Raw genomic sequence first — 27,158 nt, forward strand, 5'->3', positions numbered from 1 at the left:
CTTCCTTCCCTTTCCCCCTCTCTCCCTCCCTCCCTCTCTCCTTCCCTCACCCCCCTCTCCTATACAAATGTCCTTTGTATATGATCTGGTCATATTTGTTTCCTTTGGTTTTTGTAACTTTAACCAAGGAGAGCAAAAATTAAAACATTGGCAAGTGTTGGATGACAGGAGCCTGATATAGCTGTCTCCTGAGAGGCTCTGACAGTGCCCAACTAATACAGAAGTAGAAGCTCACAGCCATCCATTGGACTGAGTACAGGGTTCCCAATGAAGGAGCTAGAGAAAGGGCCCAAGGAGCTGAAAGAGTTGCAGCCCCTTAAGACAAACAACAATACAAACTACCTAGTACCCTCAGAGCTCCCAGGGACTAAACCCACCAACCAAAGAGTACACATGGTGGGACTAATGGCTCCAGCTGCTTATGTATAGCAGAGAATGGCCAAGTCGGTCATCAATGGGAAGAAAGGCCCATGGCCCTGTGAAGGTTCTATGCCCCAGTGTAGGGGAATGCCAGAGCCAGGAGAATGGGGTGGTGAGCAGTGGGAGGGGGGAGGGAACAGGGGTTTCTTTTTGTCTTTGTGTTTTTTATTTTCTTTTTTCTTTTTTCTTTTTCTTTTTTTTTGGAGGGAAACCTGGAGATATTGTATGACATGTAAATAAAGAAAACATCTAATTAAAAAAAACATTGACAATAAAAACTGAATAAGACTCAAGTAAACAAGAGTATACTCATGGTTTAGTTATTAAAAGTATTAGTGTCAAGCCGGGCGGTGGTGGTGCACGCCTTTAATCCCAGCACTTGGGAGGCAGAGGCAGGCGGATTTCTGAGTTCGAGGCCAGCCTGGTCTCCAGAGTGAGTTCCAGGACAGCCAGGGCTATACAGAGAAACCCTGTCTCGAAAAAAAAAAAAAAAAAAAAGTATTAGTGTTATTTATATGTATAACACCCGGCGAACTCTGCAGATTCAATACAATCAAAACTCCAATGTTTTTCACAGAGACAGAAGAAACAAACCTACAGTTCACAAAGAACTACACTAAGAGCCCTAATAAACCAAGCCCCATGGCGGTGGGGTAGTGGGGGGAAAAAAAGAGAAACAAACAGGTGAAGACAGCACATTCCATGATTTCAAAGTACAGTGTAGTGTTTTAGAAAACTATTATAATCAAAGCAGCAACAGACAGATAACCTCAAGATAGAGTGATGAATGAGATGGGACAGAAAGGTCAGAAATGCACTCACCAGTTTACTGACTTTCAGCAAAATCACCAAGTGAGCCCAGTGAGGAAGAGGTTCTTCAGTAAACTGGGCTCAGGAAACTGGACTTCTGTGTGCAGAAGAATGAAATTGGACCTTTATCTTAGCCCATGCAGAAAGTGGCTCAAGGTAGATTTAAAGACCTCGAAGTAATACCTGAAATTATGAAACTATTTGAACAAAATATACAGAGAGCTCTGTGACCTTCATCTGGGCAGTTATTGTTTTAGATCTCTATTTTTAGCAGATGGTTTTGTCAGTGGATTCTTGGCTGCCACTCTATTTTTTCCACACACCTTCCTACATAACCATCCCACCACTTCTGGTCTACAAAGGGACTTCTGAGAAGCCAGCTCTCCTCTCACTATCTGCTCATGTGCAGCATTTAGCAGTCCCTTCTTGATACTCTGGGCCGATTCTCTCCGGCTTTGCCTTTGGATGGTTACCATACAGGGTGTCTTTCATCTGCTTTACTTTGGGTTCATTTCTGTTGGAATCCTTTGATCTACCTGAAGTTTTATGTAGTGCGATTTTGATTGTTATTTCTCCAGATAAGCCGCTGTCTACCCCTTCCCTGTCTCCTTTTTTCTGGGAGTTCTGTAATGCGTACATCACTCCCTGCCATGTTGTCTCACAGAGTACTTAACTTCCTTCTTTCTTAGAAAGTCCCTGACTCAATCATTCCTAGTAACATGTCTTTATGTTTGCAGAATCTTGGTTCTCTGTGATTAGGTTTGCTGGGTAAACCTTTAAGTGACTTCCCAGCTTTTCTGTGTTCTCCAGACCCAGCACTTTCTCTTTTTGGCTTTTAGCTTTGTGTTCATCTTTAACTTGCTCACATAGTGTTCCTCATGTTGCTTACTCATCTGTCTGCCTGCCCTCTTATAATTCATGAAACTCTACCAAGAAAATTGCTTTTAATATTTTCAGGCCATCACTCTCCATTTCTTTAGGATTATTGTCTAGAGATTTAATTTGCTGCTTCTCTCAGGACACAGTTTCCTGGACTTTTATTTCTTATTGTAAACTCTACATTTAAAAAGGAGAAAAACAAAATATAACAACCAGCACACAACAACAAAAACCCACTCATCCTCCCAGACCTTAGAGTATAGCATTTTATGGATACAACAGGGTAGTAAGTTCATCTACAGATCTTGGGACAGCTCAAACTTTGCCTGTGTTTGTGTCCTCTCTGGCCTCACGTGATTGCTCCCAGACAGATACAATATTTATGGATTTTCTTTTTTTTAAGTAGTATATAATTTTTTCCTCCCTCTGCTGTTGGTCTGTGGTACTGCAGATTTTTGACATTACAACCTGTCTCCCTTGGTTTGAGTAACTCCCCAGGTATCAGAACTGTGCTACTCTGCACTACCAGTCAAATGTGACCAAAACCATTCAATCATACAAGCCTATACAGAAAGCCAAAGCATTCCATTTCCTTCCCACTCTTATAATGCCCCCTACATAATCTATAAGCTGGTACTTACTTCTGATTGTGCCATGCTGTGAAAGCCTCCATTAGTGGCAATGCCAGGTCTCTAAGCTCTGGATCAGCTATAGTTTAACTTCTTCTTTCTTCAGTTCTTGCCATCTACCCACTTCCAAATGGCATTAGCTCCATAAGAGCTCTCCTCTCACTCCAGACCGATCCAGTCTCTGCCTAGGCAACCCTTCTTAAAATCTGGGAAGTGCCCTTGTGATTCCTTCTCCTTCCTCCCAAGGGAGATCTGAGCTGTGCTGGCTTTGGGGGAAGGGCTGTGGTACTTGAAATGAATTGGTTTTCTTACTGAGGTTCATGTGGCTGCCCTTGCTTGAGTGATCTGGGTGCTGTGACTTCCTGGTTGATCACAACCATTCTCATTAAAGCTTTGCGGGCTGCAGGTGGATATTAAGTCACTGCTTCTATAGAACAAGGACCAGGGCTTCATATTCCTCCATCTTACCATTGCAAAGGATTTTTAAATTGGGATACATAATTTTGGACTCTGTTATCTTCACTCTGAATTTCACATCTTTACTCAAGAAGCTAAAGTAAATGTACTTAATAAATTCTGAAGAGGAAAGAAAAAGATAAATGTTTGGGAGAGAAACTTGAGAGTCTTCTAAGAAATGTAGTTTGAAATAATCAAGAAAAACATATTCTTAATATTCAACTAAAGGCAATAGACCTTAGTTCTTGATGCCTCATTTGTCCAACTGAGTAGCAGTAGCTTAAGAAAATGGTTAAAGTGTACATACAAGATAAGGGAATGGAGGGAGGGGGAAAGAGAGAATATGAACATAAAAATAACAGCAGTGTGAGAGTAAAGATATAGTAAGTAGCTTATGATTGCTTTATAATATATATAATATATATTATATATAGCAAACCATTTTCAGCTTCTCATATATGCAGAGCTTTCTTATCAACTATACTTTAGTAAATAGGAAAATATGGCTTATAAAGCAAATTAATGCCTCTCCTTTTGAATCCCCATAAAAGTGACTAATTGTTTTTAAATCATTTTTAAATAATTTTAAATAATGATGGTTTTCAAGAGGTGCCATGATAAATGCCTGTCAAAGTGGGGGCAAGTAAATATTGACTCCTAGGGACACTACAGGCAGCAGACAGGCCCAGAACTCCTCTAGGCTACTGAATCTGGGGCAGACTCTACTGTACCCCAGAGTACAGAATAAGCCAAGGACTGACTGTTATGTGTCTGAGCATGAAAGCCATGTAACACTTTTTCCCAGGCAGCCATGCTCCCAACTGCAATCAGGTGGCTTCAGACCTCAGACGTGGCTAGGTGAACACCAAACAGATAGTGTGCTCCATATACTCCAAGGGAGGCTCAGAACCTTGTCTTCCTGTTCCACTGTGTACCCTGAAAGCTCGCTTTTAGGGAGGTCAGCTGAGAACCTTTCTGTGTGGGAAGGGTAGACTTAGGAGAGAAATCTGCACAGGTAGATATGTAGAGTTCTTTCCTCTTAGCTAACCAGATTTCTGCCCAGATGCTCCAGCGAATCTTGTAGTTGTGTGAATAGACTCTCTGCTCCAAAACAATGTAAGTGGCCATCCAAAAAGCACAGATATTTGAAGACAGATTAAAATGAGATCATCAGAGATAGATGGAAGTATAGAGGTAGAGGAAGAGAGACTTATAGGAAAATACAACACATAAAGTTAAAAATAATAAAAATAAAAATATTGTAATGCGATCAAGAAGAAAATGAGAGAAAAATATACCCAAGAAAGAAGACCATATTGCTGATTTTAAAATAAGTACAAATCTTGGAAATTAAATGTGCTGCAGCATACTTTAACGCTCAAGGAAATTGGGCAGTCAAATAATGGAAATTTCCAAGAAAGAGGCAGGAACACTAGAGAAAAAAAATGGATAATTGGTTCACAATCCTTTGTGTTTAACTGATTTCTCCATGTTTAGAGAGGAAAGACAGAAAGAATAAAAGTAAGACAAAGGTAGAAACAGAACATTCCACAGACTGCAGGAATATAAATGCCTCTGAAGAGAGCATGCTCTGCTACAACATGGAATATCTGGCACATGGAGAGGACAATACAGGTCAACAGCAGGGAAGCAAAGCAGGCTGAAGACTGCGCCACAGTGAGCTTGCTATCCCACGGGCACAGTGGCAGGCCCAATATTTCCAGTATTTTGTAATTGTTTACTTTCCTCTGTACCCATGTACAGTGTAATAGGATAAAGACATTTTAGGATCCAAACGTTTTTAAGTTCAAAGTCTCAAAAATCTTCATGTACAGCTTGTTCCATAAACAGGAAATCTTCAGAGTAGGAAAAGTGAATTTCCTGGAAGTTCAGCTAGGAAGAGTGAGTTAGGTACCAAGTCAGTTCCCCAGGCAGGATGCAGGAGGACGCTGTGAAGCTTCCTCTTCAGGGCTGGGCACGGGGCAACACGTAAGGACTTCTTATTTTCTGTTTAAGAATGTTGGACCACAGTTGCCTTGAGGTAACAGAAACTGAACCTGTTGATGAGGATAGACTACTGAGGGGCCAGAGAGTGGATGATGACTGAAGTCTCAGGTTGCAATTTTGGGGACATAATGGAGAAGAAAATGAACTCCCTATCTTTTGGAGCAGAAAGTCAGAACTCTAGCACATGGAAATCAAGACAGTGTAGGAACTGTCCTCCATGGTGAAACGGTGCATTCTAAAGGAAGGTGTTCTCTGTGGATGCTGCTGCAGAGGAAGTAGTAACTAAGTCTTGCTGACAACTAAGCTTTGTTTGAGTTTGGCAGTCTTCTCATACAAAGTTTAGCAAAGAACTTTGAGTACATAAGGAGTTGGTGTGGTATGTCACAGTGCCAGGAAATAGAAAGCATCACTTTTAAAAGAGAAAAGATAAAAAATTAGAAAAAAAAAATAGACACGCCTACAGTTAGTACTTGATCTAAACAAATGATTTTTTCCACCTCTTGTTGACATATACATTCACTGTTTCACCATAGAGGATTGAATACTTTACAATAAATATATATTACTGTTAAAATTTATAAATGTTTTACAGATATATGTACATACACCCTTCTAGTTAAGAAAGGAGGAATATTGTAGCTTAGTGCTGTATCAATTCTATGTTCATGAAGCATGCTTAAATTACCAGAGAGCACCCAGATCAGACCCATGGTACTAGCGGGTGGCAGTGTGCTCTAACCCTAGAAAGGTCTAGTAATGGTTGGACAGGACCTTACTGTGAGGAACTGAAGACAGGAAACAGTGGAATCATCCTTTGCATGTATGCCCTTTCTTTTCAGTGAATCCCAATCAAGTGACATGAATGAGTTTTAATACTGACTGCTAGGAGGAAAGGAAGATAACTGAGTCCTTCAGAAGGAAAGACCTGCGATCAGTGGGTCACAGATTTTACTTTCAACAGGGATACCTGCCAAAGCTGCTGGTAGTGTTAGAATTCCATTGTCATCCTCTCTGAGGCACAACTGGATATCTGTTCTAGATGGGAGACTCATATCCCAAATCTTGGTCTAAAGGCCCCATATACAGATGCTTCACTGTGGGCCTAGATGTAGAGTACACATAATGCGGCTTGTGCTGGTCCTGGTTGTTCTGGGATGTCTACAGGAAGAGGCAGAGTGGGACCTGAGCTTCCATCTACACAGACCTCTCCTATTTCAGGATGAATAAGTTAACTCTTTATTCTTCAGTAAGGACAAAGTTCATTTTCTTATTTATACACTAAGGAAGTCCTCAAGTCTCCAAAAATGCTTAGAAAGTAGGCACTTCTTGCACAAAATAGGGAGCTAAGGAATTTGGAAGTATCCCTGCCACTTCAGGTCTACACCAAAGCATGAAAGACCACAGCTGCTTGAGAGGAGCGTAATTGGACAGGCAGTGTGACAGCTCTCTTTTATGGCCATGCCACCCAGAGCCTGCTTCTGGGGGGCAAACATTCCATGTGTGTTTTGCCTCTTACAGACCAACTAATCCTTTTACAGACCAGCTAATCCTTGCTGTCCTTTATTGTGCTTCCTAGGCCTCCCTCAGCTCACAGGCTGATCTTCAGAAGAAGAAGAGGCGGGCGCCAGCTCCTCCTCCACCACAGCCGCCACCACCAAGTCCTGTGGTTCCCAGCCGCAAGGAAGATAAGGAAGAGAACAGGAAGAGCACAGTGGGTGAGTGGATGTGGCCTGCTCTGTGCATGTCTGGGATGCCTGCTTTAACATACTCTTGTTAACCCTGGCAGTGGTATCCTCGTTAACTACATTAACCAGAAAACAATATGCTAAAGAGTGTCTGAAAAATTACTAGCTCTGAATTGCCTTAATATCTTATTTACACTGAGGAGGGAGTGGAGGACATGAAGATAGTTGGGGGGAATAGATTGTGATTAAAGAACTCAGAACCCCAGGAGACAGTGACAAGTGGGGCTCATGTGAGTGGCTGTGGCATGTATTACTGTCTGGAGGATGTCTGTAGAGGATGTTTGAAAAGGCGTGTGTCATGTGAAAGATATCTTAGACCTCTCATGGTGTATAGAATTTGTGCCTTCCTAGTGTGAAGAGCGTCTGAAATCTGAAAATTCTTCAGAATCTGAAACCATTTGAATACTAACATGATACCACAAACCTGTACCATGGAGCTTGGTTTTTATGAACAAACTTATTTTAAAATTACATAAAATTACCTTCAGATTCTGTATATATGAATTATAAATGAATTTTATATTTAGACTTGAGTTCCATCACCAAGATACCTCATCATGTATATGTAAATGTTCTACAATTAGAAAAATCGGAAATCCAAAACACCTCTGGTTCTGAGCATTTGGTTGTCAGCCTGTGAGTTCCTATTTGAAAACAGTCCCTGTTGATACACGGCTGATACAGCTAGCAAAGTCCCACTGCTAAGAGTAAGAGAACTCAAAAGAACCAGGATAGAGTCTTTGACACCTTTAAGCAAGGAGTAACCTGTGAGATCATTATACCCCACCCTTGTGTGGTATAGATCATGGGGGACAACACTAAGGGCTGGACTTCCAAGATCCGTGAGCCTCAGGAGGCTCATTTTTATTTTAAAATCCTTTAGTATCCACCATTTCACCATAGTAGGAATACAACCAGCCCTTGCAGAGAAGGTATCAGAACTTTGCAGCATTGGATTCTCTGGTCAAAAGTTCCATCAGAGCCCTCATGGCTCAAGCCATGAGCCATTCATGGGTTCAGACAGCCGGTTGTTTCCCCATTGACAAAGAGTCTTTGGCCCCACAGGGACAATGCTCCCTATCTATCATAAGTGGTTGCATTGTCAAATTCTTAAATGTTAGTAAGGGTGAGTTGGCTGTTGGTCAGCATTCTTTGCTTTAGTCAGTACTTTACTTGTAATGCCTGGCATTTCATATCCTGAGAATCACTTATCCTAAGAAGTAACAATCTGTGTTTTATATCAGTTCTTCCCATTTCCCAGAGGAATATAATGTCAGAATAAAAAAGAAGATGGCTCAGAGATAAAGGCTCCTGCCACCAAGCCCCATACCCGAGTTTGATCCTGGGAACCTGTGGAGAGAACTTCCACAGGTTATTAACATCCACATGCAAGTAATGCCCATACCCATACTCATGTGCATGTAAATACACATACAATAAATAGACAAATGAATAAATGTGTAAACACACACAAACTAAACAAATGAACAAATACATAAACAATCATACCCTAAATAGATAAGAAATAAATAGAATAAAAAGGTTCATTTAAAGAAGCATTCTTTAAAAGAGTGAAAAACACAGTAAACAATTACCAGTTCATTGGAGCTATATTATTTTATTTCATAATGAGAGCCCTTTCCTCCCTTCAAGCTCTCTTCCTCCTTTTTATGAATAAACCCCTCAATTTTAAGAGAGAAACTTTGGAAACATTTTTGGAAGTACCTACTTTAAGTATCATGTATATTTGTTAAGTCAGCTTCCAAATCCAACACCCCATTTCCAGTCCAGGAAGGACCCAAGCCTCATATTCCCTGAACCTTGGCCCATGCTGAACATGAGATCAGCTGGTGGCCATAGATACCAAGAGAAATGTGAGACCTATGTCTAAAACTTAAAACTGTACTAACATCCCTTCATTGAGAGATACTGCAAAGAGAAGATGTGGATGGTGGCAGTTTGCCATGCTTCCTCCTACCCGGTCCAAAATTGTTTGTAGGGACAAGAAAAGCCACAATCCCTTTCTTTCTAAGAATAATGTTTCCCTTTGAGGGCAAGAGCTAGTAGCAAGGTCTTGTGGTTACTGCTAGGTAAATGTCTTTGATAGTGGGTATGACTGGTCTAATGCAGAGGGAACTGGAATTTGACATTGGGTATGGCTGGCTTGGTGCAGACTGAGGCTGGATTTGAAATTGAACATGGCTGCTTTGGTATTTGATTTGGTATTGAATGTGATTTATTTAGCATTAGATTTTGGTATTGGGCGTGACCACTTTTGGTATAAAATTTGATGTCGTATACATATGCTTTGTTGTTGGATTTGGGATTGGATATGGCTGGTTTGGTGCAGAGTGGTGTGGGGTATGGTGTTGAGTGACTGGTTTTGTGTCTGATGAGCCATAGCAGTATACCCTTGGTTAAAAGCTAGGACGTCCTTTGGCTTAACCTTTGAATCCTTCCCATGTAGGTGTTGGACGTCAGGTGCCACAAAAGCCTCCCAGAGGCACAGCTCGGGGCCCACCCCATTTAGTGCTCCCCCCGCCCCCACCCTACCCTCCTCCTGACACAGATGTGACAGAGCCTGTCACCTTTCCTGGGGAAGGCGCTTGTTCCGAGACCTCAGAGCTGAGACCCAAACGTACGTGCCTCTTGTTGCCATTCGAGCTATGTGTTGATCATCTGTCTTTCTGGTCTCTACTGGTATAAATCTATGTTTAGACATTCCCTTCTTGCTTCTGGACATCTGTACCTTTCTGTTCCAAATGCTCAATGCAATGCATCTAGCTTCACAGAGAATGCACTGTGAATGCCACACAGTAGCCTGTAAGAGGGATGTAGTCAGTCAGTGGTCTGAAGCTGGGCTCGTGGGTATATATAGTCAGTGAGGAGCTGATGCTCTTGGGGTTGGGAGTTTCTTAAGAATGTGTACAGTTAGCAACAGCCTCTGGCAGAAAAAAAAAAACCTGCCAGTCTGCTGATGCTTACTCAGGGTGGATATGGATGCATATCAGGGTAGTTGGTATCCAGGAACTGCAAGGACAACATTTATAAGTAAGCTTTGAACCTCGTGGCTAGGCATTGGAATGCTTCTCTGTAATCAAAGAAACTGCGTCAGGCAAAGGAGATACGGCTTTACTCTAGCCACAGCAAGAACTCGTGTTCTGCTTCGCGTTTGTTTCTCGCCATGCCCTGTGTTCCCTCAAAGTCTCCTGGAATTCTTTTTGGATATTAATAAATATGTATAGCATTCCTACTTTGAGATAGATAAGAGCTCTTCAAGCCATACATCTTTGGAAGGTATCACTTTCATGTCAGGCTTGTGACATTGCTTCTTACAAAGCGGGCTTCTTCATAGACCATGGATTCTAATGGTGCAGTGTCACACCGAGGAAGCCCAGTTAGCAATATCTGAACAATCGTGCACTATAGGAACTTTGTGCTTTTCCACCATTACATTTACCTTTTACTGTCTTTGAAAACGATAATTACCTGCCCACTAGCTTATCTCCTTTCTTTGGGCAAAATAATGGTGATTCAGTTTACTGTTTTCTACAAATAGTTCTTATTCCCTTCAATTATTCTTATCCTCTTTATATTGAGCATGTTTCTTCATGCAAATGAATTTTTATGAGGCATTTGATATTTAAGAATGAACTAAAATTGCTGGAGAGATGACTCAGTGGTTAAAAGCAATTGTTGCTCTTGCAGAAGACCTAGGTTCAGTTTCCAGCACATATATCATGGCTCATAAACATCTGATGCTTTCTACTGAACTCTGTGGGCACCAGGCATGCACATGCAGGAAACTACTAATACACATGAAAATAAAGATAAATAAATCTTTAAAGAAGAATCAACCAGATATCTGTCAATAAAATGCTAGCTTTGTCATCTCAAACTATTGTGGTATCTCTGAAGAGAGGGATATTTCAGCCCCCTCACACCAAGGCACATACATGATGATTTCAGAGGCCAACTCGATGACTATTATACTCACAGCATCACCTCCCTAATGGGGACAAGTGAATAGGATTAACTGAGTGAGCACAGTAAAGCTCACTTTATGAAGAGAAGACACCTACAAGATCTGCAGTGCCGTGGTTTACAAAGGGTGGAAGAGCCAGGTAAAGGCCTGAACTATCTTGCCAACTTGCCTTTCTGCAGACCCTCATATTTATGACACCCAGAAGGCAGCCTGGGGCTGTAGGCAGATCCCAGCCTGCCCTGAAAATTCCTGAGCGGTCAGAAGGGTATAGAGTCAAGCAGCAGACAGTTCTAAAACTTGATTTCTTCTTGCCTTGTGGCTCAGTTTCTCACCCTATGGTAACTGCCATCTGTCTTTGAGCACACTTCTTCAGATATAGCATTTCTTAGCCCTCCACATCATCAGTCACCTTTCTTCCATCCTCCCCTACCCACAAAGACACAAGTAATCGAGTAGGCCTAGACAGAGGCCACTAGATGAGTCAACAAATGTCGTTTTGTTCAGCCTCCCTTGGCCCCTGCAATCTAGTCCAGCCCCTTGGACATACCTGAGTCCACTCCTCTCTCCTTTGTGTACACCAGAATCTTAAGTATTCAGTGAAATGCTGTCATGTTGCCTAATTAGCAGAACTGGCCTGTCAGTTGCTTACAACATTGAAAATGGATCACCTGCCCAATCAGGCAGACTGCAACTTGCCTTCTTTAATTCAGGATTTAAAAATTAGTTATAAAAATGAAATCCTTATATTTCTTATATTTCTTTCCATAAAGTAGCAATCTAGTTACTCCTCTAAGCTTGCCTCTGGAAAGGCAAAAGTGGTGGGCATAGAAAGTATCATATGCTTCTTGGCTGCTCTTCTAATCAGACTTCTAGCTGTTTGAGGCGACATGAATTCTCAGTAGAGATATTTTCATGTTAGCTCCAAGCTCCTATGTATCTCCTCCTGCTTTCATTTTTAAAATGTCATTCCTTATAAGGGAATTTCCATGCCCTCAGTGGGATCTTGAGTATCTCATACATGAGATCTCATATAGATTCCACCTCAGCTGTGCTATCGGAGGGAATTAAGCCTGAATGACTTAAGAAATGTAGTGAAATGTCTTACTTTAGGACCTCTCAGCCTTATGTCTTTCTTTGTTCATCACATACTCTTTCTCACACTGAGCTGTAATCGACCATGGGGCACTTTGACTTTTGTATACCCATTGTGATTTGTACAACATTTGTATTTACCACTCAGTTGTTAGTCTTTCTTGGAAACAGTAAACTCAACTAACCTTCCTAAGTTTGAGAAATGATAGATTTGTTTTTCTTTTTTTAAAAAAACTATATATTTTCTTTATTTACATTTCAAATGATATCTCCTCTCTTGGTTACCCCTCCGAAAAAATATCAAAAACAAAAACAAAAAACTAACCCTATTTCCTCCCCCCTCCTCCTACTCACCAACCTACCTCTCCCGCTTCCTAGCCCTGGCATTCCCCTACACTGGGGCTTAAACCTTCACAGGACCAAGGGCCTCTCCTCCCTTGATGACCGACTAGGCCATCCTCTGCTATACATATGCAGCTGCAGCCATGAGTCCCACCATGTATACTCTTTGGTTGGTGGTTTAGTCCCTGGGAGCTCTGAGGGTACTAGTTAGTTCATATTGTTGCTTGTCCTAAGGGGCTGCAAACCCTTCAGCTCCTTGGGTCCTTTCTCTAGCTCCTTCATTGGAGACCCTATACTCAATCTAATGGATGGTTGTAAGTCTCTACTTTTGTGTTAGTCGGGCACTGGAAGAGCCTCTCAGAAGACAGCTATATCAGGCTCCTGTCAGCCAGCACTTGCTGATATCCATAATAGTGTCTGGGAGATGGCTCAGCAGTTAAGAGAGAGCACTGACTGCTCTTCTGAAGGTCCTGAGTTCAAACCCCAGCAACCACATGGTGGGTCACAACTACCACCTGAAATGAGATCTGATGCCCTCTTCTGGGGGGTGTCTGAAGACAGCTACAATATACTTAAGAGAAGTGATAGATTTACCCAGAGATATGGGAAGGCACAGAGTAGGTTCTCAGAACTCTGCACTGTGTTTTGATTGCTCCCACTCTACCTTTATGTTTCAACCACTACCCTTCCTAGCTTTTATAAATACTTGACCCATGGCCATGAAACCACATTTACCTATAATGGAGGAAAACAGAAAGACAGGATCTATGTATACACTCTTGCACAGATTTGAGACTTTGGAACATTTTTGGGGGTTAAGGGCTCAGAAGACAGAGAAAATAGCCATACATGTGTGAGCTTTGCTTTAAGAGTCCACCTGTCACTGCCTGTTCTCAAGTCCAACTTGATACAGCCTAGATACAGGTTGATATGAACTCTATCTACTCCAGCTTGTCAAGCAGGCTACATTATCTGTGTACACCCTGCTGATCATGAGCAAGCTCATCATCTTTCTGGCTTGAGGTTTTCTTGTCCCTTTGCTTGCCCTGTATTACAAAGGTGTATGCCAAGGTAGTTGAAGGCTGTTGTCTTACTTATGTTTTTGTTCATCTTTAAACTTAGTTCTTGATATAGTAAAAATCACTCTACCATGCCGCTTTGTTATACTGAGATCTGCTTGAAGCTAGAGAGAGTTCAGCAACATCATCCTAACTGTACCTTAGGATATCCTCAGTGAACCAACATTCCATTAAAGACCTGTGGCCATTTTACTTAAGAAAGATTGAAAATCTCAGTGGAGTTCAGTATACCTTTTCTGCTTGCTTCTTTGATCTTTTGTTGAGTCTAGTCCTTTAAATGTGGTAAATAACTTTAGAATAGTTCCCAACGATATCCTCCTTATTAATTTCTTTTGCTTGCCCCAGTGATTCCTAATAAAGAAAATATGTCAAAGTAGTCATGAGACCCTTATCACTTCCAAGAAGAGCATAGAGGATGGCTGTGGCTTTAAGCTTAGACACCCCTTTTTCTCCTTTTTACTGGAGATACCTGGATGCCATAGGTGAGCTGCTTTCCCGAGACCTTGTGAGCACAAGACTAGATCCTCCCAGAAGCCCATCGAGTTAATGTGGAAGAAGACCTCTCACCAGTAGAGTCCACACATGATGTATCCCTTGACTGCATCTTGTGGGAGACCTTATACCACAGTCATCTGGCTAAGTATGCCTGGTTTCCAGCCTGCTGCAAAACTATGAAATGAAACATGCCATTGCTTTTAAGCTTGTATGTATTGGTGCAGTTTGGTAGCAATACATAGCTAATTCTGGTGATAAATAAATGAAGCCTATCTTCATGGGCTGCTGTCTCCAAAGAGGGAACATCATTACACAGAGCAGGGGTGGCAGAAATGGGCCCAAACTGGTCACCAGAGGTCCAGGTATGATTTCCTTCTTAAGTCTCAAGCAAGAGGCATGTGGTTCTTTCATGGGTCACAGCTAGACACTAGATGCTTCAGACAGAGAAGACTGTCTTTTCTAATAATTCTATAGGATGAAGGAAACTCACTGAAGAATATCTCCATGTCTCATTGGTCACATTGGGTAAAACATTGGCCTAACACCTGACATGAATGATATCACCTTAAATGTACCAGTCCCATCCAGACAGTGGGGTTGGGACCAGCTCTTCTTTAAGAGATAAGGAAGGGGGCTGGAGAGATGGCTCAGCGGTTAAGAGCACTGACTACTCTTCCAGGGGTCCTATGTTCAAATCCCAGCAACAACATGGTGTCTCACAACCATCTGTAATGAGATCTGATGCCCTCTTCTGGTGTGTCTGAAGACAGCTACAGTGTACTTATATATAATAAATAAATATATCTTTAAAAAAGAGAGAGATAAGGAAATTGATGAGCAGCACTCAGGTACCATTGTTGATATTGTGTACACAGCTAAGCCTTCAATTTAATTGTTATCTGAAGAACATAAGATAGTCTGTGAGCAGGTGTAAAGAGAAGTATCCATTGTGAAAAGACATATGTAAGAGTAGACTCAAAGACAGTACAGCCAAGCAAGTGAAAGGCAAAACTCACCCAGGAAGAGCCCCCTCAGACTGTGTCTACCTATGTCTCTCACTTTCTGCTTTTACAGAGCAGAGGAAATACTGATAGAGCTCTGAGCATCAGAATATAGTCATCCTTCCTCACCTGCACTAATCTGTTCCATAGATTCAGTTACCATTATCTGAATGAACTGGAAAGCTCCAGACATAGTGCATATATCTGAAATTATAGATTCTCCTAAACCTTGTGATGAAATTTCATACCATCCATCTTTGTCCTGCCCAGGACCTGTACCGTTGTCCCTTTGTCCTTGTATTTACACTGTTGCCACCATTAGTGTCACTTGGTAGCATCTGCATTTTAAGATTGACTGTAGGGATACTGCAGCATCCATGTTCAAGTAATCTTTATTTTTCTTAATAATGGCCAAAATATAAGAAGAGTGGTACTGGCAATTCAGACATGCTTCCTTTAAATGACAGAAAAGAAAATCACATGTTGAACTTGCTAAGATCTGTGGTAAAACTTTAAATACACCACACACACACACACACACACACACACACACACACACGTCTATATCTGTGAATAGTTGTAAGTACTTTAATATTCTCAGTACTTTCTGGCATCCAGTGGGAAGTTTAGAATAGCTTCTTTGTGGCTGAAGAAGGCTATTGTACACTTACTTAGTATCCAGAGACTAAAGAGTCTGGCTTCTAGATAATCTTGGTAGTAGGAAGATAGAAAAGTAGTGTTGGTGAAGTTGTGTATCTACCTCATAAATCCTAATAATGTTAGGTGTTTAAAATTACTTCCTGCTTTAGAAAAGATTAAGTTAACTGTAATCAAAGCACAGCCTTTGAAAAAGCCAACAGAAGGCAGATATGAAGTGTCCTATGCCAGAGAATAAGCTCTTCCCGCTGCCAGCCATTGCCCATACCTACCTAGAGTTAAGCTTCGTTTTATATGAGCCTTGAAGTCAGCTCCTTCATGGCCAAAACATCTTGCAGACTCTGCACAGATGAATGCCATAGGTTATGAAGAAGAATGATCAAACTCCATAGCCTCCCAAGGCCTCCTATTACCAAGTTTGTCTTCAACATGACTGTGTGTGAATGGCTCTTAACATAACTTTAAGAGCAGGAGACTAATAACTCTCTGCTCTGTATTCTTTAATCTTATTCATATTAATAAGCTTTCGTATTTCCCATTAGATATCTACTTACACATGCAAGTGCTTTATATGCATGTCTAAACCAATAATACTGTGTGCATTTGGATTTTGCTTCATAGCTTTCTAACCAGCTTCCATTCTGCCAGCTTTTGAATCTGCTCTAATGAATCACTTTTGTAGAACTATCCCATTAGTTGCACTGAACTGTTTGTTTTCAGGATTTACAGTACAATCATAATTGGGCTATTAATGGCTCATCAGTTACATGTTCCAGTTAGAAGACCCTGGGGATTTGCAGACAGAGTACATGGAGCTCATACTGAAGCATTGCTTTAAATTTTTTAATTAAATTATTCAATGACTATAATTTTTGTACACATTTTCTGTACTAACTTTGAGGAAATAAGTCTTTCTCCGGATATATGTTTACAAGAGAATTGGCAAATAATTATGATGGCAGAAAAATGAGGTCATTTTCTTCTGCTCTTAGCCATAGCAACCACTGTAGTGTTATTTCTAGTGTTCTGATTTTAAATTGTGATCACTTGTGGTCTTTTGAAATTTGAATAGAAACCCTATTCTAAAACACATTAAGGAAATTCTAAACCAGGGAGAAAGGATCAGAGAAAACAATTAGCATTTTGAATTAAAAGTTGGTAATTTGAGTTTGATTGATGCAAAATTAACAATAGTTCATACTTCAGGCAAGTGACTCAGCAAAGATGCTAAGAACAGAGAGATTTGGAGCACACCCTGGCAGTTTGCAGATGCCTGCATGTCATCTAACTGCACTGTGGGGGCAAACACAAAGGGCTGCTGGCTGGTGACAACTAGAGCCTGAACAGAGAGCCTGGAGCTTGAGAGACGAGGCAGCATTTTGACCAATGCCTTTAAATTTGGGTCAGTGCTCCTAAGTCACCTAACCTCTTGTTCTAAAAATCAGCCCCCACCCCTAATTAAATATATCTGCTTTTTAAAAACAAACCTATTAATTGCAAAGCCCCTTGAAGTCTGCAACTGGGTAGAGATAAGAGCAAGCACAGAGACGTTCACTTGCCCTTTTCTCCTATTGATTTGTTACTTTCCTGGTCATGGCAAGGGAGCTGGCTGCACAGCTGCTCCTGCTGCCATGGGAAAAGGCAGAGCATCCAGGAAAACAGGAAATGGATCATGAGCGAATAGCCTTTTCCATAAAACAGCAGGAAAGTATTGACTGTGGGAGCAGAGTCTGTCCCTGACTAGATCTTCAGCTTGTTATTTTTGTACCTTGGACGTTATTATCCTCCCACCCCCCTAGAACTAATATCGGATGCTCTTTAAAATAGAACTAAGGAAAGCCACAGTCTGTGCAGAGCACTGAAGAAAAGGGAAATTTGGTAACTTAATTCTTCTTGCTAATTATTTTTAGCACTTCATGTCCCTGACTTGAACGAGATTTAAAGAATTTAGTGACAATGCAACGGAATTGGCCTGTGCCAGCTCATGAAAGCAGATTGTTCAAAGTTCAAGAAACTTATAAGCCAATTACTGAATGGAATTATTAATTAAAAATGTTAAGAGTGAAAATTTTCATTTTTTATTCTTTGAGAATTTCATACAATGCTGTTTGATCATATTGATCTCCTCCCTAACTCCTCTCAACTCTTCTCCTTTCCTTACCTACCAAATTTGTGTCCTCTTTTTGTTTTTTTAAGCCCACCAAGTATAGTTTATATTGGATGTATAGTCTTAGATATACAGCCTTTTGTTGGGGGTGTAGTTGCCCCTACTAGAGGTTACACCTTTAAGAAGACTGACTCTTCCTCTCCTAGCAATTGCCAATAACTCCTCAGCTAGGAGCAGTACTTCTTGCCTACTTCCATCCTCTCCTTGCTGGGATGTGGTCTGGCTTATCTTGCACAGGTTTTGTGCATGCAGTCATAACCACTGTGAGTTCATATGTGTAACTGTCCTACTGTATCTGGAAAAGTTTTCTTTCAGTTATCTACACTTCTGCCTCTTAAAGTCTTCTATTCCTTCTTCCACTGTGATCCTTGAGATTTCAGAGGAAACAATGTACAGATGTTCCATTTAGAGCTGAGAGGATTTAAAGCAAGAGAAGATAGAACACTGGACCATAAAAGGCTAGGAGGGAATAATGGACAGGAAGGAGTAAATAGGTTGAGGAATGTAAGAACAGAGTAGAGGAGGGATATAGGGGTGGAGAATAATACTAAAGATATTTTAGTAAAGTCATATGAAACCTACTACTTCTTAAAATATGTACATACTTAAAATATAATGACTTTAAGTGGAATTATCCTGTAACAGAGCAGTAATGTAATTATTAGACACGATATGCTTACAAATAAAAAGTTTAGTGCCATGTATGGGTTACTACTTTTGGAGTTGTTGGAGAATGAGGTCCCAAAGGCCCCCAGGTAATAGTAATATTATCAGTGCTCTTGGTTACCCTCCAGAACTTGATGGTCAGAACCTTTCCCTGCAGACATCACAAACTGGAGTTATAGAACATGGACAAATCAAACTGGTTCTTACCTGGAAGCCTCATCCCTTCCAGCTAGCTTTCAGAGTTCTGGAAAATGCACTATCCATGCTACCAGAACAGAAAAGTAATTATCAGTCTTATCCAGCTATGACTCCTGCAAGCCACAATAATAACTGGCAGGACAATATTTGCAGTGGTGGCACAACTATTATGGGAGTAACCAACCATTTTCTGATTGGATTTAAAACCTGCTTCACATGATAAAATCCATATCTGGTACCATTATTGAGAGCCTATGGCCAGGCATTTCCTAGGCCCTAGGAAATAACTAGTCAGTATAGTATTAAACCAACTCATCATGATTTATTGTTAAACAATAGATTAGTTTATCTCTGCTCTAATCAGGGAATGTTCTTTTTGCTATAAATGGTGATAAAGACAGATACACATTTGTGAATATACAAAGAATAAAAAATGAAATTATATAAGCTGCCTGCTATAAATTAAGGAATTTAGCAAAAATCAATGAAAGCATTCTGTAAGAATCAGTTGGTTATATAAAACTTATAAAAAGCAGTATTACATATTTTGCTTCTTATAAATATTTTGCTTCCTACCCTTTGCTCAACAATACTTATAATTATTTATACTTTTCTTTCAGTATAGCAGGTTACTTACTATTTACCATCATGTTGTTACAAAGAAACACCAAATATAAATAAAATAGAAAACTGAAGTAAAATTTTAGGAAATCTAGAGACAAGTTTATCTTTAATCTCTCACAAACTAGTAAATCACTATGTTGACTAAAATTATTATAAGGGTACTTATTATCTTAAGTCTTTATCTCATAGCGTGAAATCAAATTAAGGATAAAACTTTTTAAACATGAAGTGTTTTGAGAACTTTTTTCTGTACTACATAAATTTAAGTCTTTCTAAGAAATAAGGAATTGGACATACTAGTTTTTCAGGGATGCTGAAAAGAACATTAAGTACCATTGCTTCCTTTTATCAGTTAAAAGTAAATACGGTCTATGCTCCTAGCAGTTTTGTCTATCTTAGGGAGCCATGTGCCATAGTGTAAATTCTAAGTCCTTGATTTTGGTCCCCAACCACAAGACCTTAAAATTTCAAACTACTTCCCTGTAGAAGTTGTTTCTATTACAGGTCTGTCTTGCCCTAGAGGAAACAGAAGTTTAAGATTCAAACATTGGACCCCAACATACACTAATGTCTCATGTCTATCTCCAACTCCATGAATTCTCACTTCTGAATGTATGCTTGGGCTCAGCCCAGTATCACCAGCATTAAGACAGGATATCTAAACATGAGAACATTATAAAGCAAGACCATCCATTTTTCACTAGTTCTACAAATAGTTTGGGCATTTTTCCAACAGGTAGTCCTGCTTCTAACTAAAGAGCTGTTAGCAGTTTACAAAGAGCTGCTGGGAGTTGGGAAATCAGTTTCTTCAGCCCCCTGAGAGGGTATCCATGCCCCCAACAGATGGCCTTATACCCATGTCCATAATGGAAGCACTAAGTGAACCCAATGGATATTTTAAGAACATACTTGAAGTTGAGAACAAGAAGTGGTGGGGTAATAGAAAGGAGTTGAGAGGGATGAACTGGGGAGGGTATATTTGGTCAAAACTCATATACATGTATGAAATTCTCAAATGATAAAACACTAAAATAAATGAGATAGGAAATGACATTTTCCTTCCAACTAATAGGTGTTATTGCTTGTTTTATTTGGTAAGCTGAAAGACCTACAGTGAGTGAAATGACAGTTATAACACATTTTTCACTGGAGACAGAATTCTACTGCTGGATCAATAGACCTGCTTAACAACAGATTTGGAAAAAGACTAAAAAAAGCAATGCTGACGTCAATCGGCCAACACCACTCTGTGTGCGGTGTTAAATCTCCAGGGGTTGAAGTGCATGGTACCAGCAGTGTTCCACCAAGACTTTACATTCATGTTTGCCATCTATTTCCTCTACAGTTTATTGCTGTGCGTCGTTCCCTACGCATGCCAAGCGTTCCTGACGGATAGGCCTCTTCCTGCCTCAGGCTTTCCTGGTGTCTCTGCTGTCCTGACTCTGATGTTGCTGTCATTCTTCATTCTCCCACTTTCTGGACAAAAAGTGCTCATTTGAACCTCCTTTCACTTTCTTTAGAATTTACATATAAATACAAAAATAACAAAGACTTGTTTGAGGTTCATTTTTTTTTCTTTGAAGGGGGTAAAGTCTTTGGAATATGAATTTTAAGTTGATAATATTGACTTTTCTGAGATCCCCAGATACTTGCATCTCTTACTGTGAAGTACACTGCTTTATTTGAACATATCCTTTTTGTTCTGAATGTTATCTTCCAGAATTTAGTCTCCATTTTCCTCAAACATAGATTGTATACATGACTTGTCTGGTATTGTCAGTTTTAACAGAATGGAAATATTCTACCTACCTTGTGAAACAAAGTGTTGAACACATGCACTCTGATCTTCTGGAACCCAGGATCTAGGATTTTCCACTTCATCACAACTCCTTCGGGTATCTCTAGCTTTCCCATTACTCTGTTCTATGCCAGTTGGCTAGTTTACAAAACAAAGGAAAAAGGGAGATATTTCTCCCTTCATCTGCATTATACATCCATTTTTCCCCTAGAGATTCATCAAGAACTTACCTGGTGCTAGGCATTGTCTGGGTTGCCAGAAAATAAAAGTAGATAACAAACACATGGGTTTTACTTAGCTGTGCGAGGAAGAAACAGTGTCTTTTATTTGACAAATACAGGTTCTAAGATTTATACAGATGACAAAGGTGCCAAAGAATATAACAGCTATGTCTACAGGGAATACTTTGGCTCTTCCAAGATCCCTGTGCAACGGTGCGGAAACTGACGTACTTACTGTCACTTCGATCATCCCAGGCAGAGTAAGTAAGAAGGATCATATTTAAGATTCAAGGTTAAGCAGAAAAGGCAAATGTTTCTTGCTTACTTTGATCAACTTTTATTAATATACAAAGACACATTTGATCTGGAGAGGTTTTTCATGTTTCTCTCCAGAAGAATCTTTTTAAAGGTTGTGTTTAGAGTAATTTTTACCTGAAAGATTGTTGTCTTGTTGATCACAATGAAAGCATTAACTGAAAAATACAGGAATGATCTTAGCTGCTGCGGGTATGTGTGATGAAACAATACAAGCTGGAACTACAGGAAGCCCTTCCAGTGGGGGGAAAGCCAAAAGTTAATAGTTAATGAGAATCAATCTCAATCTCCCTCTCTCTCTCTCTCTCTCTCCCTCTCTCTCTCTCTCTCTCTCTTTCTCTCTCTCTCTCTCTCTCTCTCTCTCTCTCTCTCTCTCTCTCTCTCTCATCCCTTTGTCTTTTTCTTTTTGTTTCTTTTTCTTTTTTACTTTCCTTTTTGCATTGAAATAAAGGACCTTTGTCTGGTCAGTAGCAGTCATTTGACCTCAGATCATTAAGTGGGGAAATCTAAACAAGAAAGGTAATGTTTATAAAATGTTGGGAAAGCATCAGGATTTATGAGCCAGACATTCAAGCTTGTAGATGATTGTATATAATTACAGCAATAAGCATTTATTTGAGAAGTATCTATTATGCAGAAGAAAGATGGTGGCAAAACTTTCTCAAGACAAAACTTGAGCACAAAGGGGAGAGTGATGTTGCCTGTGAAATCCTTGGCTAAAGTGTAGGAGATATGGTAAAAAAAAAAAATCTTGAAAATGAGTGAAAAGAAGAGTTTCTACAGACACATATACTTATTACACACACATGAAGGGAAAACAGTTAAGTACATGACAAACACAGCTTGACTGCAAAAGCTCTACTTACCAGATCATAAAGGTCACCCATGACATGGATGGCTAGTCTCTGACACTCATTGGTTTACGTCTATGACAGAGAACTCGAAAGACTGATACGATAATATTCAGAACAATTCAGTTAAAAAGTCGGGCAGATTAGTATCTGCTATACATTGTACCAGAGTCTTATAAAAATTAGAAACATTAATTTCCCCCAGAGCATCTGCCTTTCAGAAAGGCTTCTCCTCTCTGACTTACTCCAGAACCCATCCATGACTTTGTGGGTTACGCCTTCTCCTGATAAGCCAGCTGGAGAAAAAACATGTAATGCTTTTTCTCCATAATGTTGTACGTACTATCAGTAAAAGATGATAGTTCCCATGTCCTGATTGGAGACCCACAAATCAAGCAGGCCAGTCACTGACCTGTCCCCTTGCACATTCATGAACAGAAAGCACCATGGAGAATGTGTATTCCATGGTAAATGCCAAGGTAAAAGGAGAATTAGCTGTACTTATTTGTCAATTTTAATTGGCTGAAGCCCTTCTATCTTTGCCGTAGGAGTCTGCACAGTGGACTGGGAGGCACATGGAGTCTATGAATTGTGTGAGTTTTGACTCTGGATATGAAGACTCTGAAATCCTCTCATTTTAAGTAAAAGCTGTTAACTTTGCAGCTGAAATAATTTGGAGATCTTTTCCAACTGTTTACTCACTGGAATATCATTTTCGCACCCATTATAATCAATCACACATTGCATCTGTGTTTGTGATGCTTATCAGCTGCTAATTTTCACAGTTTTCGTGTTAATTTGGATCCATAATATGATGCGGTTTGTTCACAACTTTTATAGTTGGTATAATCAGATTCAAAATATTTCTATATGCAAGCTAACATTTACCATAACCAAACAAACTTTTTGCAATAGGGGTAGGATTGTATCTTTTAAAAACGAGGATGGAGGTAAAGGCTTTCCACACAAGAATGCAAGGTTCATTCAGGCATCACAATCAATTATAAACTGATTAAGGTCCTGGAATCCTTCTATTAGCTTCTGGTCTCCTCTTTGAGGGTGTATGTGTGTGTGCACACTATTGTATAATTCAGATTCAAGGACTGTGGGTCAGGGAAACAGTTCAAAATAATACTTACCTTATTAGTTGCAATGCCTAAACAATAAGCAAACTTCAAACATTTCACTGAAAACAAAGACCTAAATAGTAAAAGTGTGAGGCTCAGGAGGTCTCCCTCTTTGGGATGAAAGGTCATCTTTCTCTTCATTGTCTGGATAGAGTCAGTAACTATTGATGGAGCTGTCCCCTTTTCATCACCGTTTCTATGTATATTCCTACTTTAAGAGACTCAAGTAATGTCTAGCCTTTCTTCTTCTTAAATAATTAGTTCATTTTATCATAATACATGAAGCTGCATAGCCATTAGAAGATGGTATCTGCCAATATTCTCCAGTAAAGAATAGAAGAAAGAGGAAAAGGACACAGGAAGCAGGAGAGCTTCAGGATTATGAAGACTGGGTACTTGTAAATTGAGTGAAAGAAGAAAAGTGAGAAAAAAAAACCAAACCCGAATCCAGATGGGAGATGTGCACCACACATTCTTCTTGGGCCTGGAATAGACCAGGATTCAAGAACTCCTGTCTCCTCTGGTGGGATATAGGAGGAAGTGGCTTAGAGGAATATAAAAATCCCCTACCTCGAACAAAGCTCAAAACAGGAGAAAAGGGATGATGAGGTCATACATATATACATACATACATACATACATACATACATACATACATACACACACACACACACTCACACACACACACACACACACACACACACACACACACACACACACATACACACGGTATGATTATAATTACATGGCCCTTGCTGTTCAGTAATGTTTCCTGTGTAAAAGTTTGGTTTAATTCAGAATGCTAGTCCCTGCTGGAGCGTATGAGGAGTCTTCCACACAGACTTATATCCCCAGGCAAACCTGGGCAGCAGGTGCCCCTATGCACAGACTGGAAACCTTCTGGTCCCCTTGACCCCAACAATCGTATTGGCACCTAGGGTTCTTGGAGGTGCTGCCTTTCCTCTTAGAGAATTAAAGGGAGAGTCTTACAGTCAGGCTCCCCGCTGTCTGACCATAGGTGGACAGAGGTGTAAAATTAAGTATATGCTATTAATAGAGCTTCTGTTTGCACAGGAGAATGGGTGGTTCTTGGTAGCAATAAAGAACCTTTGTTTTCATGGCCAGTTTCTCTTTTTGCTGTGTGCTGCCTGAACTCTGAGGCACCTCATTGACAGCCTCTCTTTCCAACATTTTTTTCCTCTCCTCAGTTTTTTTTTTTTTTAAATAGGCAAACTTAATTTATGCCACAGTGTCTCAAACATTTCTTTCTGGGATTCATAGCCATTTTTACTCTGTAAATATGCATATTTTGTGGACAAATAAAACATTATTCACATATCTATATATATATATCACTGTATGTCAGTGTTTTAAATAGATATAAATCCAGTTGGAAATCTAGCAAAGCATACATTCTAGTGACACTGTAAGTTAATTGAGAAGTAAAACTCTATTCTATCTAACTAGGAGATTATTGAATTGTAGTTGTTGAAATTAATGTCTCTGATAATGAAGATCGGGGGAAAAGAAAAACTAGATAGGGCATGTATTCCATGTGGCTATATATATATATATTTTTTTTTTTTAAATGAAAATGCAGATGTGTAAACATGCACACAAGATGGTGACCTCTGTCTCCCTATCCGTTTCCAGAGGAAATGTGAGACTATTCTTAGTGTTGTTTTCTCCTGTCAGGGACCCATAAATGTGTTGCTCATACATTTGTTAACCATCTTCTTTGCTATCCTAACCCCACCTGACAGCCAATCGGAAGGGCCAGCTTCAACCAGTCTCCTTCTGGGGAGTTGGCAGGGTGGGTGCAGGGCAGAATCTTTCCAGGCTCCAGTGTGAAGTAATGCCCACCAACCCACATTCCTTGCAAGTCTGGTAGATCCCTAAGGAGCTGGTTTATTTAAGGCATCTTGGAAAACAAGTGGTTTTGGCTGCATAAATACAACCACCAGGGGGAGCTCTGGTTATCCTGTTGATATACTCCTCTGCAGAATGGAAACAAAGATACAAAAAATAAACACCAGGGCTTTGCTTTTATGCCAGTATTATGTTGCAGCCAGTCACACAGAACAAGCAGGCTCAGTGACTACAGTCTTAAAGCTGATCCCTCTCTAGTCACACAAAGAATAAAATGAAGCCAAAAGAATCAACTGATTTACCTAAAATCACAGTTATGGGAAGGCCTGTACTCAGCTTGGTAGATTTTCCATCTGCTGATGCTGGGGTGACTAGTATGTGGGCACATTATGATTGTGAGCATATATATGTGTGTGTGTGTGTGTGTGTGTGTGTGTGTGTGTATAACACATGTGTGTGCTTTGTGGGTGGTATGCATGTTTATTTACCATATCTCTGTATAATTTATACATATACATGGGCACAATGTAGAAACACACTGATGCACACTGTAAACACATGTGGATGCATACACAACACACATGAGTATCCATACCATATATATTCATGTGCATACATCATTGTTGTGGGCACACTATGTCCACATATACATTCATGCATACAGACATAAGTGCACCATGTGTGCACATGTCAGTGTATAAGCAAACACAGTATATGATATTATTACCTTGTGCCTGCCAGTTTGCCTCACACAAGATATTCATGAACCTATGTTTGGCTTTGTAGGAAGAACTGTGAATCTAGCCATTTAGTTTTCCCAGAAATCATTGTTGGCCTCTTTTATTGTCTGTCTTAGGTAGCTGTGGCCAGATACCCAACAAAAAAAGCCACTTAATGGAGGAAGAGTTTATTTGGGAGCACATTTTGAGGTGGCAAGGCATGTCAGCAGGAGCATGAGGCACTGGTCATACTGCATCTGTCATTAGGAAGCAAAGAGTGAACAGGAGTGTGAGCCAGCTGTGAAACACGAAGGCTCCACCCCTAGTGGCCAGCATCCTCCAGTGAGGTTCTACTTCCTAAAGGTCCATAAAGGAGCACTAGCAGCTGGCAAACATGTATTGAAATGCATGGGCCTGTAGGATACATTTTATATCAAACCACCATGATTCCTAGAAGGAGATTTGAAAGTTGAGGAGAACATTAAAATGATTAAATGGAGAGTTACCCAGCTTTGGACAGGGCCAGAATCTCATGCTACCATATTAATATGTTCTAGCTTCCCCCTTTATTGTTAACCTTATACTTATTTCTGCATCCATTGGATGTTTGAAGCCTGTGGAGCACCTGACAATTAGAGGGTGACACATAGTGGGTCTGCAAGAAGGACTCAGCTAGAGATAGACAGAGTTTTTTACTCCATGGATTCACTACTCATTGTGTAAAAGCATGAGGTAAAAGTAGCTACTGGGGCCCCCCATTTTTATAGGTTAATTCTTTAATCTTCATCAGAGTCCTAACAAGTCAGAGCTATTGTTAACATCCTCAGTTTACAAATAAGAAAACTTTGGCACAGAGTAATGTGTCTGAGGCCAAATACAAGTTAATCCCTGTGCCTAGACTTGTTCCTTGCCAGTCATGTCCCACACTCTTCTCTTATGTTCTATTTCCTGCCTTCATCATGCCGGCCAGTGTCTGGGCCAGTGTTGTGCATTGTTCTCTGACTTC

At 40.2% G+C, this 27,158-nt stretch overlaps 1 protein-coding gene across 12 annotated transcripts in view; it reads left to right on the forward strand.

Moving 5' to 3' along the window:
• The window catches only part of Cobl (cordon-bleu WH2 repeat protein), a 243,915-nt gene that overhangs the window by 158,127 nt on the left and 58,630 nt on the right, over positions 1-27,158 (forward strand). For 10 of the 12 annotated variants that reach the window (XM_031338138.1, XM_031338142.1, XM_031338133.1 and 7 more), the window contains 2 exons: positions 6,778-6,916; positions 9,414-9,584. In XM_031338138.1, coding sequence (XP_031193998.1) covers positions 6,778-6,916; positions 9,414-9,584 — 310 coding nt within the window. The remainder of the gene's footprint in view (positions 1-6,777; positions 6,917-9,413; positions 9,585-27,158) is intronic. The other 2 variants (XM_031338143.1, XM_031338144.1) reach the window with 1 other exon arrangement.

This window comes from Mastomys coucha, unplaced genomic scaffold, assembly GCF_008632895.1.
Source record: "Mastomys coucha isolate ucsf_1 unplaced genomic scaffold, UCSF_Mcou_1 pScaffold22, whole genome shotgun sequence".
NCBI lineage: Eukaryota > Metazoa > Chordata > Mammalia > Rodentia > Muridae > Mastomys > Mastomys coucha.